The following is an 18,670-nucleotide window of genomic DNA, read 5'->3' on the forward strand; positions in this document are numbered from 1 at the left end:
CATACTGTCCGTTATATGGTGTTTTCATCCCATGCATCGGTCTGCCATTCTCAATCTTTTTCTGATTCGGTATCCTTCAGATATTTTTGTGACATTTAAGGGCCAGTCTCCTTTCCAAACAATAGCTAGGTCATGATTCTGGAGCCCAGAACAAGCAGCCCAGGTTTTCATCCCCTGTTTTGAATGGTTCCATAATTAAGTTGACATGTGCTACAGAAGATTGTTTTTTATTGCTCCTTTTTATTAAGACCATGAACCTGTTCAAATACCCAGATGTACCCAAATGGCAACATCTTAGAAACTCTCTCTTTGAATGGAGAGGAGCTTATGAAGACACCTACTGCCACCACAATCATAAAGGCCTATGTTGTAGGAGCATATCCAGTCAGGATACAAAATTGCATTATTATGGAAAACAGAATATTATAAGAACATTCATTTCAGCAAGACTCAACTCTGCAGTGCCAAGAGTTTCTCTGATAAGAAAGTTGACCAGAATTTTTAATTATATCTGGAGGGCAAATAATTTCACAAGTATAACATATGGAAAAGGGAAATTTGTTTCAACTAAAGCTAGAAGAAATATAGCAAGAAGGTGAAAGAGTAGAAGAAATTTGAAGCTTGGATCAAACACGAAATCCTTGTTGAAGTTTAGAGAAGTTCAGGCTTTCCTTTGAATTGACTGGTGTGAAAGATGACATGAGAGAGCCATGTTAAAATAGAGCCAGAGCAGCCATCTCAGAGAAATTCGCTTGCACATCTTGTTTTCTTTACCTTCCAAACTGGACCAAACCACCAACATTCCAAGAAGTCAGTAAGGAAGAGAATATCCTGTTTGTAAGGACTGATGGAATTGGACTCTGCTGATGACCCAATCGCTAAACAATCTATGAAGTACAAACCTAGCCTTACCTCATCCAGCACCAATGAACTCTTCCTTAATATGACAATTCATCTTCCTGCCTTTTTCTCATAAAAACCCTGAGCCCTTCTCCTGTAATCGGGACACCATTTGAGTTTCTACCTGAATCTGTGCTCCCCAAATCAATTCTTTGATCCCAAATAAACACTATGCCCCTTAAACTGGTTTCTTTTTTCGTAGGTTGAGAGCCTGGCCAGAGAGCAACTCTGCAAGGGAGCTAGCAGTTGTCAAAAGTTTAAGCAGTCCCATGCTCTGTCCGTAGGACTCTAAAATGGCTTTACCCTGTTGACGGTGCTTGAAAAAGTCTTGGGGTTTAAATGGATTGGAAACTACCTGGGCTAAGGAAGAAAAGAAAACAAAAAAAAAACATTAACTAGAATTCATAGGTAAATGGATGTTCTAAATGCCAGTAATGCATTTACTTAGCAGGTGTCAAATGCAAACGAAGCAGCACAAATACCCTTTTCTCATTCTATAACCTTGGGGAAACAACGTTCTTTAGGAGCTAAGGAGGCCTCTCTTCCACTTAATTCTAATGATCTCATTTCTAAATCTGAGTGCTGCTCCAAGACGAGACATTAGTCCCAAGATGGACACTTCTTGAAGGTGGTTTGGTTTCACTCCTCAACTTTCTGGTCAATCCCCATTTTAATCTTATTCCCAAATTAGAATTTTCATATTCTAGCTGAGCTTAAATCTCTCCAGGGGGTAAGCAGTTTCATGAATGCCCAAAATTTCCCACCTCCCCAAACCTGCCTAAGAAATGTTAAATGCATTTTCCAAAGATTTGTTAGCTATTTTATACCTAAAACTTGATGCTTTTTGCACATTCACTCTAGCTCCCCCATCCATCACTTTTACGGGTGTTTTGTTTTGTTTTGTCATTCAGTCTAACATTCTGATTCTTAAGAATCAATGTAAAATTGCCTCTTGTTTTCATAAACATTGAATTACATTCTTTATAGTGCTTGCAGTGGTCTGTTGACTGCAAACAAACGGACAGCCAGTTATTTCTCCAGCAAAAATGGATTTATTTGGGATTAGCAAAGAATTGCAATTCGGAGTATGCAACCATGGCAAGCCAAGTGCAAGTCCCCAGCAACAAGAAGAGAAACTCTTTTTTACAGAGAAAGAGGAAGTTGGGAGAGCTGTCATAAACAAAGAGTGCATTGGAGAAACTGGGAGTTTGAAGTGTAGTGGCTTTTCATTGGCTGAGTTGTGACAGTCTCTCATTGGCTGAGCTTCTTGCTGGTCAAGAAGAGAAGTCTTTCTTCTTCCTACTGGGCTCTGCTATCCACATAGGATGTGAGAGCACCCCCTTTTGGCCTCCTGATTCCATTTTAATGAGGTTTCTGCTTTTTTTTTAAATTTTCACAGGTCTTTGTTAACCAGCATCTTGAGTTGATTTATTTAGGCATCCTATTTCTACTCTCTGCTGGTTTTATTTTAAAGTAAAAGACAATGCAGGCCGGCCCCGTGGCTTGGTGGTTAAGTGCGTGCGCTCCGATGCTGGTGGCCCGGGTTCGGATCCCAGGCGCGCACCGAGGCACCACTTCTCCGTCCATCCTGAGGCCGAGTCCCACATACAGCAACTAGAAGGATGGGCAGCTATGACATACAACTATCTACTGGGGCTTTGGGGGAAAAAAATAAATAAATAAAATCTTAAAAAAAAAAAAAAAGACAATGCAGTTAGAAATTTTAAACAGCATGGGATCTGACATTCTGCAAACATTGGTTAATTTAGTCCAGTAATAATGATGATGATAACAATAAAAGATAAAGTGAATAAATTTTATTAGCATGCCAGGCACTCTTTTAAGCACTTTAACTCAATATTTCTCAAAACCATATCCAGGATAGGTACTTGAATAATCCCATTTTACAGATGTGGAAATTGAAGGAAAGTGGTTAAGTCACGGAGCAAGAAACTGTGGGAATCAGGATTTACACTCAGGCAGTCAGTTTCCAAAGTCTTTGATCTTAAACATTACACTATATATTCTATGAATGTCCTTTGTTTAAATATTAAAAAGGCAACATTTTGTTAGTGACTCGACTAAAACAAAATAGTTTTCTAAATTTCTATTTTTGAAGCTTGGGTCTATGAAATTTGACAATTTTGACTTTGCTTAGAAAAAAGTTATAAATCTCCAAAATTACTTCTCTTCTTACTTAATTCACACACTGCAAGTCACGTGGGTCTCCTTTAATACAGATTTTCAAAATCTCCATTTCCTAGTAGGACAATGGGTGTATTTAAATGACAACACTGTTGCTCTCCCCAAAATGAATGATCAAAGCACCAGGGACAGAATTTGCTCTACTTCCAGGATGCAGGAACAGGGGCAGTCTGGGGGTCATGGCCCACCCTCAGTCCTGGCTGCCAGGCCTCTCTGCCGACCTTTGGCCTCCCTCTCTACTGGCTGCCCACTACTCAGGACAATGCGCTCCCCTGAGACAGCGGAGACAAGGCTGATCAGAGAGTCAAGGCAACAGCAGCAGTTGACAAGCAGCTGTAGGTCCCAGCAAATATGAATCTGCAGCCAAACAACCATGGCCTCTGCATACGAATGTTCAGATTGTGAATGCCCATTTACATACACTGTCCTCTATGAGGATGCCCCCAACCTTCCTGCTCCTGCTTCCAGAGGGAGAGTAAGTGACTGTGAGCTTCCAGAAAACAAATGTGCTCTCTCCTTTTACCCCACTTGTTTACACTTCCAATTACTCAAATTTCTGGGGCATTCCACTTAGTGGAATTTTACTATCACTGTGGCAAAGTTTTAGGTAATTCTTTTTTGGTAGGCTCCTAGCTTTTTGTGTGTAGACTCAAGGATGTGGAAAGAGGGCTGACGCACTGCACTCTCCCAGGCATGTTCTAAAGTGGACCAGCAAATTGTGAGAGACAGACTGCGCTCTGAGACTTCCCAAGCCACAGGGGGATGGTCAGTTACAAAAGAGCCACAGGCTTCAGCTGTGAATCACTAGATGCGAAGTCATGCAAAGATTACTGTTCTTTAATAAAGTCACATATGCTCCCAAAGTGAAGGGACAATACCTAGCTTGCTTGCCAGCATACCCATGACCTGACACAGCATTGTCACAAAGACAAAGATGCTCAAAGACATGTGGAGTGAAAGAATAAATAAAGGGGATACAAACCTTATCAGAATCATGCTCTCACCAACTAGGCAAACCGGCTCAGTCAGCAAGAGTATTTTTTATCTCTTCATGAAAATATTCAAAAAGAAAAACTATACACACAACTTGCTATATATGATCTCAGTCCTTAAAACCTATGTTTAAGAATTTTCAGTAAAAATATTTTATAATCACATAATTTTTATTAATGTATCTGGTGAGAATACAATAACTGTTTTGTAGCATTACAGAGTGAAAGTTACTTAAATATATAAGAAATACATATACGTGAAAATGAATTTGGGGGCTACATTTTATGATATGTAACAAAATTACCTATTGTTCACAAGAACCTCATTGACTCTTCTTTATCATACCACTTTCCTCAAAAACTTAGATACCCAAACAACGTAGATATGCAGTGCATAACTTAGATATGCAAATATATATCTACTGTTTTCATTTTTAATTCTTCAGCATATACTTTGTGCCGTCGACAACAACTTCTTTATTATCAAAGTTTACATTCCCAACAAAAATAATTTACATTTTTATGGTAGTTTACAATTACAGAAGTACTTTCACATATTTTACTCATCTTAAAAGTGTCCTCTTGACCAACTGGAGAGGATATTAAAATCACTTTTCATTGTAATATTCCCATTTTAGTGATAAGAAAATTAAGGGGGCTGGCCCAGTGGCATGGTGTTAAGTTTTTGCTTTGGCAGCCGGAGGTTTGGGGGTTTGGATCCGGGCGTGGACCTACACCCGGATCCTCAAGCCACACTGTGGCGGCGTCCCATGTACAAAATAGAGGAAGACTGGCAAGGATGTTAACTCAGGGACAATCTTCCTCACCAAAAAAAATAAAAATAAAAAAATAAGGATCAAGCAGAAAAGAATTACGTACAAATCTGAGCCAGAAAGTGACAGAGCTAAGGGTGGAACACAGGTTTTACAGCAAGCCCAATGCTCTGTGCACTAAAACAGTTTCGTACATGGCTTTCCAAAGAAGACTTTTGCTCTCTCTGAAGCAGGTTGTTGCCAACCCCTTCACTTCACATATTGCCTAAGTATTTATTTATTTATTTGTGTGTGTGTGAGGAAGATGGGCCCTGAGCTAACATCTGCCAATCCTCCTCTTTTTGCTGAGGAAGACTGGCCCTGGGCTAACATCCATGCCCATCTTCCTCCACTTTATATGGGATGCCGCCACAGCATGGCCTGACAAGCGGTGCATGGGTGCGCACCTGGGATCCGAACCTGCGAACCCCGGGCCGCAGCAGCGGAGCGCATGCACCTAACCACTTGCACCACCGGGCCGGCCCCTGCCTAAGTATTTAAATGTGAGATTAAACAAAAGGACAATAATGGTTTAAGGCTAAATAGCACTCTGCTTCAACTAGCCAGGTTGTTAGACAAATCATTACAAACTTGTCATTCAGGAGTCCCAGTTATCACACCTGATAAGGATATAATAAGGGGCAAAAAAGAGTCACAGAGAAAGCAGGCAATACACAGGGAAGAAAACAATTATTCATTAAGTTCTTGAAGATAATAGACAAAGGTGTGTGAAAATAAGCCTCCAGTGCCAGAAGGAAGCATGCCGAAGTCAGCCAGGCTTCCTCCACAACCACTGTCTGCACCCTACGGGCTGGGCCAGCCATGGCCAGAGAAGGGCCATTCCCGACCATGAGGACCTGGAGGTGACAGCCTGGTCTACACTGGCACAGTCACATTTGGGCCCCTGGTCTTTGGTCACACCCAGCTTTAGGCCACTGGCACAGACATATCTAACACAGGTCCAGTATCTCTCACATGAAGGGTGAGGCTGCTACTGCTCTGCGTTTTATTCATGATTCAGTGCCTTCTTACAGCAATTCTTTCAAATACCCCATGTTTCTCAGATATGCATTATAAAGTTAGGCAGCAGAGGTAAGAAGACCAAAACTATAAACAAGTTCACCTTCACCTCTTTTGAGTTTTTCAAAATTAGTTTCCAAAGAGTGAAGTTACTAGGTTTCATTCTCTGCGTCAATTAGCATCATTTACCACAGTTTGGCGTACCCTTTGGCTTCTATCAAAAATAAACAAATGCGTACATGCAAACACCTATTCATGCATGTATGTATACATAAATCCTGTAGGATAGCTGGAGGCCAGGCAGTTATCTAAGATGATCTCTTTTAGTCACAAATATGTTGATTAGTATCACCCTATATTTGGATTACTATTTTAATTCAAGCTAATCATTAAGTCAGGTTTGCATTTGGAAACATTGTTTTAGAACTTCAGAATACAAACCAAAATAATTAAATAAAATTTTAAATAATAATTATCTATATAAATGACTGTTAAGCAAACAATGTATATGTTCCAAAAAACAGTGACCTATAAATCAAAATCTTGAGTTTGAGCTCAAGTTCTTCCAGGCTGTATGACTTTGGGCAAGTTATATCAAACGGGGCATTAATTTCCAAGGTCCCTTTTAGCACACAAAATTTTGTGAATTTTTAATATTGGACTTCTTCAATACTGAGGCAAAGAGAATAAAATAATGAAAATAATAAAATTCATGATTTAAAACAGGGCTTAGGGGCCGGCCCGGTGGCGCACGCGGTTAAGTGCACACACTCCTCTGCGGCGGCCCGGGGTTCGCTGGTTCGGATCCCGGCGCGAACCGACACATCGCTTGGCAAGCCATGCTGTGGTGGCGTCCCATATAAAGTGGAGGAAGATGGGCATGGATGTTAGCCCAGGGCCAGTCTTCCTCAGCAAAAAGAGGAGGATTGGCAGATGTTAGCTCAGGGCCGATCTTCCTCACACACACACAAATAAAAATAAAAAACAGGGCTTAAAGGGAAAACCAAAAAAGAAACACTCCCTCAATGAGGAGCAGCTGATCTGCAATGCACACAACCCTGCAGGGGACAAACTGCCCCTTTCCTTCCTTCCTCCTCCACCCTCTTCCTCTTAGAGACTAAGGCTTATTAGACCACCAAGTCTTCCTGCTGGCACCACCTACTACTGGTCCAGAGCTGGGAACCATCTCACCCAACTGTCTTCCCCACCATCTCCTTCCTTCCCCCTCAGAAGGATTATAAATACCCACAGGTGAACGCTGCTTTCTTTGCTTTTACTGCACCTGACTTTCATCTTGAGCAACCACAGTGTAGTTTGGTTGCCCTTCGAGAACCCATCCCCCTATCGGTGGACAACTGATCAGTCCCTGTGACCTAGGTGGGCATGGGGGGCTGAACCCATAATCCTGGTGGACTAAGCCAATCAGCACACTCACTTCCTCTCAGTCAGAGCCTTTGACTCAGAGGCTGGATACATGATTCACTGGATCCAATCAGAGTGAACCTCTGGGCCTTTTCAGGTGCAACCAGCACATACGATCATATTTTCCTCATGGACTTGAACCTGGAATCTTTTGATGTGGGAGCTGCCGAAGCCACCTCACCTCTACATGGAGCCTAAAAACGTAGATGATATCCCAACGGAATTGTGTGAACTCCTAAAGGAAGCTCCACCTGAACTGTCAGCTAGGAGAGACAATAAATTCTCCTTTTGTTGCGACCAGTCTGGGTGGCATTTTCCACCAATATGCAACCAAAAAAAAAAAGGTCTCATCGCTACACATATGTGTATATATTTAATAAGGAATCTTGGCTCTACTAGTTCTTCACATTGTCACCCAAGGCAAATTGTTACTTAACCTCTTAGGCCTCAGTTTATAAAATGGAGACAATTCCAATCCTAAAGGACTATTGCAAGGATTTAAAATTATGTAAAACAGTGATCATCAGGCCTGACAGGTTGCAGGAACTCAGTAAATGGCAGCTCCTATTGTGGTTTCTGCAATTGCTTTAGGGAACTCTCTCCTCTCCAATGTGTGAGAGAATAAATGAGCCTATTTATTGCTGACAAGAATGAAAGTAGAACTAGTACAAAAGGCAAGCTCTAGAATTTGGAGTAAAATTGGAAAAAGTAAGGAGTCAAAACTTTCAGACTCTAAAACTCTTGAAGACGCCTGGAAGTACCTTTCAGAGCTTCTCTCCATCTCTAAGTTCTCCTCCAACACCAATCTGTCTCCAGTTAAACCTCTTCCTGGGAGAGGTGTCAAGATGGCTGCATAGGCGAGCTCTGAACTCACCTCCCCCCATGGACACAATAAATTTACAACTACTCTTGGAACAAGTACCCCTGAGAAAGAACTGAAAACTAGATATAAAGAACCCCTGCAACAACGGACAGTCCCGACTGAGGTGGAAGAGGCAGAAATTCCTTTCTGGAGGAAAAAAAAGCCACCTTCGCAAGCCGCGGTGCTTCATGGCCGCCGGGGAGCAATCCTAAGCATTATTCACAATAGCCAAGACTTGGAAGCAACCTAGGTGCCCATCAAGGGACGAACAGATAAAGAATATGTGGTATATATACACAATGGAATACTACTCAGCCATAAGAAACGATGAAATCCGGCCATTTGTGACAACATGGATGGACCTTGAGGGTATTATGCAAAGTGAAATAAGTCAGAGGGAGAAGGTCAAACACCATATGATCTCACTCCTAAGTAGAAGATAAAAACCACAACAAAGAATCACACAGAGACAGAGATTGGATTGGTGGTTACCAGAGGGGAAGGGGGGAGGGAAGAGGGCAAAAGGGGCGATTAGGCATATGTGTATGGTGATGGATGGTAATTAGTCTTTGGGTGGTGACCATGATGTAATCTACACAGAAATTGAAATATAATGATGTACACCTGAAATTTATATAATGTTATAAACCAACGTTACCGCAATTAAGAAAAAAACCTCTTCCTTTAAACACCACTGTGTCAAATAAGTAACCATGGAAATCATTAATCCAGCAGCTGTTTTTTGTATTTCAAACAGTACAGGTTAAGCAGACTTTCATTTACAGTCAAACATGCACAAATTCTGCTATGTATCACCCCAAACTCCAGCTCCCTGTATCACACAACACAACCAACTATTATGAGTTCACATTAATTTATACTTTTTGTTTTTCATTAGTCTCTGCCATAACCATGTCATTACGCCAGTATTTTCTGAATTGCCAGTCAATGGCAAGAACAAATATAGCAGTCGTGATTTAATCAGAGACTGCAGTGTTGAAACAGCCAGCAAAAGTAGACACATTTAGAATAGTAAATGGATAACAAAACACACTTACAGGCTCATTAATAAGAAGGCAATTAGGTCTTCTGGGAAAATTCATTTTCTAAAAGAATGCTAAAGCAAGCTATAAAATGCAAATAAAATTGTGTTTTGACATGAATAGTGTACACTGTCTATTACATCATAATTTTTCTCTTGGGAGAACTGACAAGAATCTCTGTACTTAAATATGAGCACAAAAGATAGTAAAAAGAACACCAGTGATATTTAATGCATGCCACCTAACTTCCATTCATTAAATTTGGCTGTCCTATAAATAAGCTCCTTATTACAGAGATCCTTAAATTACACTTAGAAGAAAAAGAGAAATATAAAACAAGAAACTACTGCTACTAGTAATGTCAGAGGGAATATTACTTCCTGTATCAACATATCAATATGCTAGGTAAAAATGATTGGCATATATCATGTTTGATTCCTCATATAATATGCTTATCTTTAAATCTTTTTAGACAACATGTTCATAACCAAAACTATTTAGCCTTATTTTTATTCTCTTATGAAAATATTTCTGTCAAAATTGTCTGAGTATTCTTTAAAAAAACTTGAATAGTACTGTTGTTTGAGTTGTTCAATCATAATTAAGTAAATACTGATCAGAAACACAATTTCAGGGAAATTTGTTTTCATGTTGTAATTAATCCTTTCACAACACTTTACAATTCTACAGTAAAGTGTACGTGGCAAATCTTTTCAAGCCGTGCTTTCTTTGTCCTAGAGCAGTGTTTCTCAAAATTAAATGTTCAAGCAAATCACCTGGGGATTATATTAAACTACAGATGCTGAGTCAGAAGGTCTCAGGTGGGATCTGACAGGTGATCACAAGATCACCACCAGTTCCCAGGTGATGCTGATGCTGCTGGTCCACGCACCACAATTCAAGAAGCAAAATTCTAGGGTACCCGGCAGCTGACGAATACAATGACCATGAAGCAATCAGCCATCAACCCCTAGGTGGGCAGTGAGGGCACTAGAAAGGCTTCCTCTCTACTCTTGATTTGCTGAACGACCTAAGGCAAATCACATCAAGGAGCTGTGGCCAGTCTGCCAATTAAGCAGCTGCTAGGTCACCCCACCGCCTGACAAGGATTAGGGGAATTTCTGTGGCTCATCAGCTGCTGCCCTGGAGAGGGTTTGGAGAATCAGCCTACAAGCAGCTGGTTAAGGATCGGGCTGCATTGGCAAGGCTTTATATAAATAGACACCAATCTGGAGCAAGACTTATTACTTTCCCACTAAAAGTATAGTATAGTACAGTATATTATATACTATAAAGTTTATTTTCCATTTCGGTTCCTTCATCTATGAAACAGACACAATAATTATCTATTTTCAATACTCTTACCAGAATACAAGTATAGGAGTTTGATCCCATCTGTAGATGTCCTTAGCTTCCCTCTCACCTGAACCTTTGAAATACAAAGTTCTATCATTGTTAAGATGTGTGTGTATGTGGTCCATGGACCACAATTCAAGTAGCAAAATTCTAGGGCACCTTGCAATTGATGAATCCAATGACCACGAAGCAATCAGCCATCAACTCCTAGGTGGGCAGTGAGGGCCCTGGAAAGGCTTCCTCTCTACTCTTGAATTTCCTGAAACGAATTCACATATTTATATCTTTACCTACATATTTACATATCTACATCTTTCAGCTTTCCCAACAAAATAAACACAAACAATAACTCAACTAGACATTATTTTATTTGGCTTTATTTCTGAGTTCCTCTTATGAAAATAATTCCTAGAATGACACCTGTAGAAGGATTCAGCCAGCACTGCCCTGTTCATCATTTTTATTAACAGACCTCTACAATCACATTAAGTGGAAACATGGATTATTTCATTCAGGACTACTTAATTTGCTCCTCAAACAACTGTAAGTGACAACATAAGCCACTTGTAATTTTTATGGTTTATCAACACACAGAAGACAATGCCAAAAAATGCAACCAGAGTTAAGTGGGGGAAAGGCAGTGTTCCACAACAGGATCAATGTGGTCCTTACAACAGGCCCAATGTTTTCCCAGAACCTCAACACTCTGCAAAACCTCATAAAACTAAGTTTATTTAATTATGTAAGCTCAGTTTTTATTACTAAAATATTAACTAAAAATGAAAAGAATTTCCACAAGAATACTACAGGAAAATAAACATACCTCTCACAACAGAATCTTCATGGGACTAATAAAACCTTTTATGTGGAACTATGTCTCTTTAAGAGCATTTTTCGTATAAACACATTCCCACTAAGATGGAGCTTGAAGTTTATAAACCATCTACCTCCAGAGTTCTCATTGATAGCAAGCAGTCAAAGACAATTTTTTAAAATTTTCCAAAGCATAGATGTATGTAACTTATCCTGCTTATCTCAAAATATCAGGCAATATGGTACTCAAGTTTTTTCTACCCCATTTACAAAAAGGAACTTAGAGTCTCTCTTCCATTCAGAGATATAGAAGCACAAACAAATAAATATTCTGCAACACTAAAAGATTATTTCATGGATTTGCAAGTCTGTTTCTGGCTTCAAGGGAAATAAAAATTAGCCTGAGTGATGTACTTACTCACTTTGTCATCAAACAGCAGTTTAAGACACGTCATGAATTGATAAAATATCATTATTCAGGGGGCCGGTCTGTGGCTTAGCTGTTGAGTGCGCGCACTCCGCTACTGGCGGCCTGGGTTCGGATCCCGGGTGCGCAACCACGCACCGCTTGTCCAGCCATGCTGAGGCCGCGTCCCACATACAGCAACTAGAAGGATGTGCCACCATGACATACAACTATCTACTGGGGCTTTGGGGAGAAAAAGGGAAAAAAAAAAAAAAAAAGGAGGAGGTTTGGCAACAGATGTTAGCTCAGGGCCGGTCTTCCTCAGCAAAAAGAGGAGGATTGGCATGGATGTTAGCTCAGGGCTGGTCTTCCTCACAAAAACAAATAAATAAATAAAATAAAAAATAAAATACCCTTATTCAGTAACTCTAACAAACAGTATGAGTTTTGATGAAAAAACAAGTTATGTTCAAAAGCAATTATAACCTTTTTAGGCAAAGAGAAACACTATTTGATAAAGGAACACAAATCAGATATATATGCTCCAAGGGTAAAGTCTGAGAGGAATACACAGAGGGGAATTTTTACATCTACAGAATAAGAAATGAATGTGTTTGGACAAAGGCAGAGACTGATTCCAATAAACAAGTCAAAAATAGGGCTTTTTTTCCTCGTCAGAAAAATAAAAGATCAAATACACACACACACACAGACACACACACACACGCAATCCCCGTGTTCTTTGTTTTGTCTTTAAGAACAATCTGTGAACTCTCTTGATGTTTCCTGTGCTCAGTCGTCTGGCATTCCTCTTCCTGCCTTCCATGAAGAGCAAGTAGGGGTATGGGAACAGCACAGGGCAGATGAGGACAGAATTTTCCATGCCTCTGAGAAGCAGATCCATATTTAGCATGATTTGCACTGTCTTTAATACCACCTTGAGCAGACCTAGAACACTGCACTTCAAAAGTATAAGTAGGCAGCAGCATAGTTTCTCTATAAAATAGGACCATGTCACATGAATTAAATGTTTTTTAAAGACCATAAAAACATGTAGTAAACCATCATTGCTAGCAACACAAGATTTGGTGGGAGGACTGGCATCTGCTGTGGGTAGCGGTTGAGTCATATTTCCAGTTTTTAAGAACATGTCCAGCAGCAAAAGATAATTGGCGAAAACAAAAAGGCTGTGATTTTGTGTATATGCATGTGGGGTTTTGTTGTTGCTGGAGAGGAGTGGGGAGGAGCGAGGGAGAGGGGTGGAGTGGCAGGGGCACTGATTTATTTTTCAAATTTACATCTATGAACACAAAGAGAAGAGCTGTCAGCAGCGCAGATGCCAAAGCCCAAACAGTGGCCAGAGCTGCCTCTTCCTGTCTGGGGAGGCCAGACACAAACGACATCTTGCCATCTAGGAAAATCTACACTGATTTTCCTAGATTGAAAATCTAGTCTGATAAAAGGAGACTAGTGAGAGAAAAATCAACCCTGAAAATGTCCCGTTACATATCATTACTAGTGTTAGAATTTGGAGTTTTAATGAACTGAGTGACCGAGAGAGTCTAGCCAATCAAAACTAGAAAACTGATAGGCAAACCTTAAAACAAGCTGTCTCTGATCTATCTTCCTCGCAGGTAGTAAGTATAAGAGAAATGAGCTTCGCATACAGAGATGTCAAGGAGTCAGACACTAAGAAAGTGGCACTGCTTCGATGAGTTGCAAGGTCCTAAGAGATCAAGTGAGTGCACGCTTACAGTGTGACATGCCAGGAACTATATCCCAGGCAGGATGTTGAGCTGCATTTCCAGGCTTGCATCACACTAGAGAGACAATAGTCCCTCTCTAGGTCATTGATAAGACTGCATCTGAAAAGCTGCATATTTTTCTCCACACTGAGAAGAAAAAGCTGAACAACCAACAGTTGAACAGCCAAAGAAACTGACTAAAAACATTTCCTCTATAGTTAGAATACCAGGAATGTTAACAGTGACGCTTCCACAGGCACAGCTCAAGAAAGGGCTTACAATACGTAAGTAAAAACAATTAAAAACTAAAAGATAATTTCTCTCACTGTGCTGATAAAATTTCCATCTGTCCAGTGTAGCATGTTTATATTTAATAAGGAATAAAATGAATGACTGGCCAAGTGAAACACACACACACAATCCTGAATAGCCTGTCCTCACGAGGTGAGTGTGAAAGCAAGCAAAAGAAGTTGAGGCACTTAGCTGCCTTAATGGATGATGATTACACCCCAGATAGCTGTGTAATGCTTTACAATTTACAGTGCCAGTTCACATAAATTATTTCATACCGTCCTCATAAAAACCATGCGGAGAGGTCAGGATGGGTATTATGAGTCCCATTTTACAGTTGAGAACGCTGAGTTTCCAAGTTACCTCATCTGTGACTGGTTTTCTCCATCATCTGAGTCCTAGCAGAGAAAACTTTCTTACGTTACGATGTCAAGAGATGACACCTTCACAACCCAGTGGGTAAACTTCAGTACATCTTTGTGCTTCTATGCCTCAGTTTCCCCAGATGTAACACAGATATGACACTGGTTTCATTTTAAGGGAGAGATTAAACTGAAAGATTATAAATATAAGTTGATATTTATGGGAAGTTCTGGTTTTAAAGAGGCTCACCATGCAGCATTTTCACACTTTAACTCCAAAAGCTAAGAAAAAAGTCACAATGATGAAAATATTCTTAAATTTGTGGTTTAAACAAAGCAGACTGAACACATGACATATCAAAGATCCAACAATCTCAGTCTTTCAAAATTTGCTTTTGAAGCTTACTTACTACATTAAGAAGCACATAATATCTAAAAGTGGTAAACTGGCCTTAACGAATGTGATTTAAAAGACATATTTAACAGGATGTTTAAAAATTCTGAACATATATTTGTTTTAGACTTTTAAAGCATTTTTATTTAAATTTATCAAAAGAAATAAAAGTTCATCATTTAAAGTAGAATATAAGAAAAAAAAACAGCAAGAAAGAATACACCTCCAATCTCTGAATCTACGTCTCGGCCACAAATCTGACTGCCTTAAAAGCTGATGACAGTAGAATACCAATTGACTAAGGATCGCAAGAAAGTGTAAATTTTTACAAAACAAACTTTTTATTTATGGAGAAAGGCAGATCCACAATCTGACTTTAAACTGTGGGAATAGAAGGCATTCATTTCTGGGCAAACATAAATCCTGAATGGCAAAATTTTGAGATACAGTCTTGCAGGAATTGTACTTATTAGAACTGCATATCCTTTTACTTAAATATAACATAAAGTCAAATGTTTTGCTTTGTCATTAAATAAAAGCCAGGCATATTTAGTTAAATTACTTAGAACTGGATGCGTAAGAACACAAGTGTTCATTAGAGATGTCTGGACTCCTGGGATCAGAACTCATCTGCACATTTTGCTGGAGGAAATTTAATATTTACTTGCTCATTAAAGGGTAACTAACATTTGAAAAGAGAAAAAGAAAAGCTTCTTTACTGCTAAAAATATATCCATCAGCTGTTGAGACATTAATAGTGGCGACTCTTGAATACATGTAAGTTTAATGTATTGTATAATCACGCAACTGGTAGAATTCAAACTTTCAATTAACAAACTACATGCCTTTTCAAGCGTAGGCTCTCCGTGCAGTGACGAACACTGGGCAGAAATCAATACCCACTCCAACTTGCCTGCATATAATGACTAACATCAAGCACGGTTCCAATACTAACGGCACTGTATGTCAGAGATGCATGCAGTAATGCTTACTCGAGAAAGAATTAAATTAAGCATCGAACCACCCATTGCATAGAGCTGTTGCCCTCTGCATACATCACCGATATACATAGCTTTTCCTCCACACGCTGCATTTTGTAATCTGCCTGAGTGCACAATACTGCCGGGCGACTCCGGGCTGCCACCAGAGTCTGCTAACTCCTTTTATAGAGTTCTAAAGGGGGGAGAGGGAGGGGACGGAAGGGAAATAAACATTACTCCAGATCACAACAATTTGAGTTTATTTCCAGGAAACAGGGCAGCCACAACAACGAGAAAAAACTGACAAGTGCAAAGTAAGGTCGTTCTCCGCGTCCTGCGGCCTCCGCCAGGAGCGCGGCTGCCGTTCTCCCAGTCCTCTCCATCACTCCTCGGCCACCTCTGCGTTTCCATCTGCACCGCGAACCAAGGCGGCAGATGCGCTCACCCGCCAAGCTGAGCTGGGTGGATTGGCCAGACAAGTTGTCAGGACCGGCGGGAGGCAGACGAGCGCCCGGGAGCCCGCTCCCCAGCGTCTACCTGGCGAAACTTCAGAGCCCCCAGAGGAGAGAACGAAAGAAGCAACCAACAGGAAAGATAACAAAACTGGAAGGGAACAGAGGACCGGAGCGGGAGAGACGGGGTTTCACGGACCTCTCGAAGTGGCTTTTCCTAGAACCCAAAGGGCTAACATGCGAGACCGCACACATCCCTCCTTTTGGGTTCTCGTGGCGCGCGGCGGTCGCTGGCAGCCCCCATCACGCAGCCCGGCTCCGGGAGTAGCGGGGCCAGCCTCGCCGCGGCTCTGCGCGAGGAGCGGGCTCCCACCCCGGGGTCAGGCGTCCCCGACCCGGCGCCCAGACCTCGCTGCCCTGGATGCCTCGGTGTGGATCCTCGGAATCATATTTCAAAACATCTTCCAGGCTCCGCCAACACACACACGGAACCTACTCCATGCAGTGCCCTAACCCACAGGGCAAGCCCAGAGCAGTCCCACGCTGGGGGAGGAGAAAGGGACTGGGGGAGGGACGGGCAAGTCGTTGGACAATAGTCCGGGGAGGTTATTGCCGGGACAAAAAGCACCTGGCAGAGCGCGCCGAAGTCAGTCCCCTGGAGTCTCCACATTTCTGACAATGGCTTCCCGGGGAAATTTTGTTGGAACACTCTAGCGGTAGACAGCAACAAGCCCGCACCACGAGCAACAGAGTAGCCCTCCCCGGAGTCGTAACTACTTTTTCTTTCTCTCTTGCCCAGCGCGGTGCAGCCTGCGCCGGACGCCGAGGCCACCACCAGTGTCCCCAGAAAAGCCCTGTCTCTCACGCTCCCGCACGCCCGGCCGGCCGGAGCCCCGAGCGGGAGAGGAACAATGGGCGGCGAAGAGGAAAGTTACCTGCGCCAAGTGGCGCCCAGCCCGCTGCCCCGCGTCCCACCTGGCACCAGCTCTGGGGACACCTCTCTCTCTGCCCCCTGCCCCCCCGGGCCGCGAAAGCTTCCCCGAAATCCTTGCCCCTGGCCCTGCGAGGAGCCGCCTCCACCCCTCGCGAGCGCGGGGGCTTCCGTCGGGGCTCCGGACGCCCCCCGGCCACTCACCTGCGGAGAACTGGCCTTGGGCCGACCCCAGGAGAGGCCACGGGGACAGGAGCAGGAGCGCCACAAAAGCGGGTAGCGCCGCCGCCGCCGTATCCATGTCGACTTTGGGAGAAGTTTCAAGCCGCTTTGCAAAGAGCTGGCGGGGGGATCGCAGCGGAATCCACGACGGAGGGGCGGGCCGGGCCGGGCCGCGCGGGCTGAGGGCGGGGGTCGCCGGCCGCCCGCCGGCACTTTTGCTTTCTGCGCGGTCGCCAAACTACCTCTGGGGCGCCAGCGTCGCCCGCGTCGCCGGCCGGCCGCGGCGGCAGCTCTCCATGCTCGGCCGAGGCTGCTCCTGTTCGTCAAGAGTTACTTTGCTCGGGGAGGGACGGGGGCGGAGCCGCGGGTGACGTCGCCCCGCGGGCTCCGGGCGCTTCGGAGGAATGCGGGCTCGGGCGCGGCGCCGCCACCGCCTCCTGCCGGAGAGCCGCGCGCCAGCCCGGCCGCGCGCCCCGCGCTCCGCGCCGCCTTTGTTCGCGCCGGGCCCCGCCGCCGCTCGGGGGGAGCGGCCGGGCAAGGGGGCCCCGCGCCGCTGGCTGCCCTGTTGCAGAGATCGGAGTTGGAGATGCGCGAGTTTGGTGAGCAGTGTGGCCCGAGCACAGAGGACGAGCGCACAGGACGAGCAGGGGCGTCCCGGGGCTCTGTCCCCACGGTGGAGGGCCACCCGCGCGGTTGCCGGTAGGAAGAAGGGGGAGTGTAGCAGCCCCTAAGAAAACACCCACCTGCGTTGCAAACTCACTGTTCCTTATTCATGTTAGAAAGAATAAGACACCCCACCCCCACAGAAAACTTATTGTTCCTTATTCATATAAAAATAAAACTTCAACCAAAATAAACGTTGTGTAACTTTCCAGTTACTGAACGTGTCTCCTTTCTGGTTTATTTGTCATTTGCCGAATTTTTGGATTTACTCTCTGCTTCACTGACTTTGCTTGTTGTTCTGAAACCTTCCGGCCTCTTTCCACTTCTTCCCTCAGGAAGAACCTAAGAACAGCATCAGGCTCACTATCCTCTCCCTTCGCTCAGGTCTGCTGGAGGAGAAAGTGTTTCTGTTTTGTTTTCAACATCTAATAGCTATTTAAGACATAGGATTTAACAAAAGGACTTTATACCGACAATGAAAACAACAGCGAATGATTTCATCCGGAGGAAAATAATGCAGTCAAGTATTCTACAGTTTGCTAATTTTTCGGCAGCTTGAAGTGATTTCACCATATGCCACCCTTACGCGCCTCTGTGAAAAGACTGTATATGTAGTACCTACTTTATTCATTTTTGTAAAATAGCAAATAAAGTAGATGTGCTCATAATTGAATAAACAATTTTTATTCAGAATTTTGGTGTCATATGTACAAGTCCTGGAACAATGGAATCTTGATTGACATCTGTCAGTCATTCAGACTGACTATCTTTAGCCTTTGTAAATCAAGACGATGTGAAA

The 18,670-nt window shown here is 42.9% G+C and overlaps 1 protein-coding gene across 3 annotated transcripts in view; it reads right to left on the reverse strand.

Annotated features, from left to right (window-relative positions):
• PTPRK (protein tyrosine phosphatase receptor type K) overlaps positions 1–17,482 on the reverse strand; it is a 537,776-nt gene extending 520,294 nt beyond the window's left edge. For 2 of the 3 annotated variants that reach the window (XM_014781214.2, XM_004422308.3), the window contains exon 1: positions 17,191–17,481. In XM_014781214.2, the coding sequence (XP_014636700.1) occupies positions 17,191–17,287 (97 nt within the window). In that variant the 5' untranslated portion in view covers positions 17,288–17,481. Of the gene's footprint in view, positions 1–17,190 lie in introns of all 3 variants that reach the window. The other variant, XM_087444076.1, reaches the window with a different exon arrangement.
• Positions 17,483–18,670: the final 1,188 nt, after the last annotated feature.

Source organism: Ceratotherium simum, chromosome 19 (genome assembly GCF_057802395.1).
Source record: "Ceratotherium simum simum isolate JZ-2026a chromosome 19, ASM5780239v1, whole genome shotgun sequence".
Lineage (NCBI taxonomy): Eukaryota > Metazoa > Chordata > Mammalia > Perissodactyla > Rhinocerotidae > Ceratotherium > Ceratotherium simum.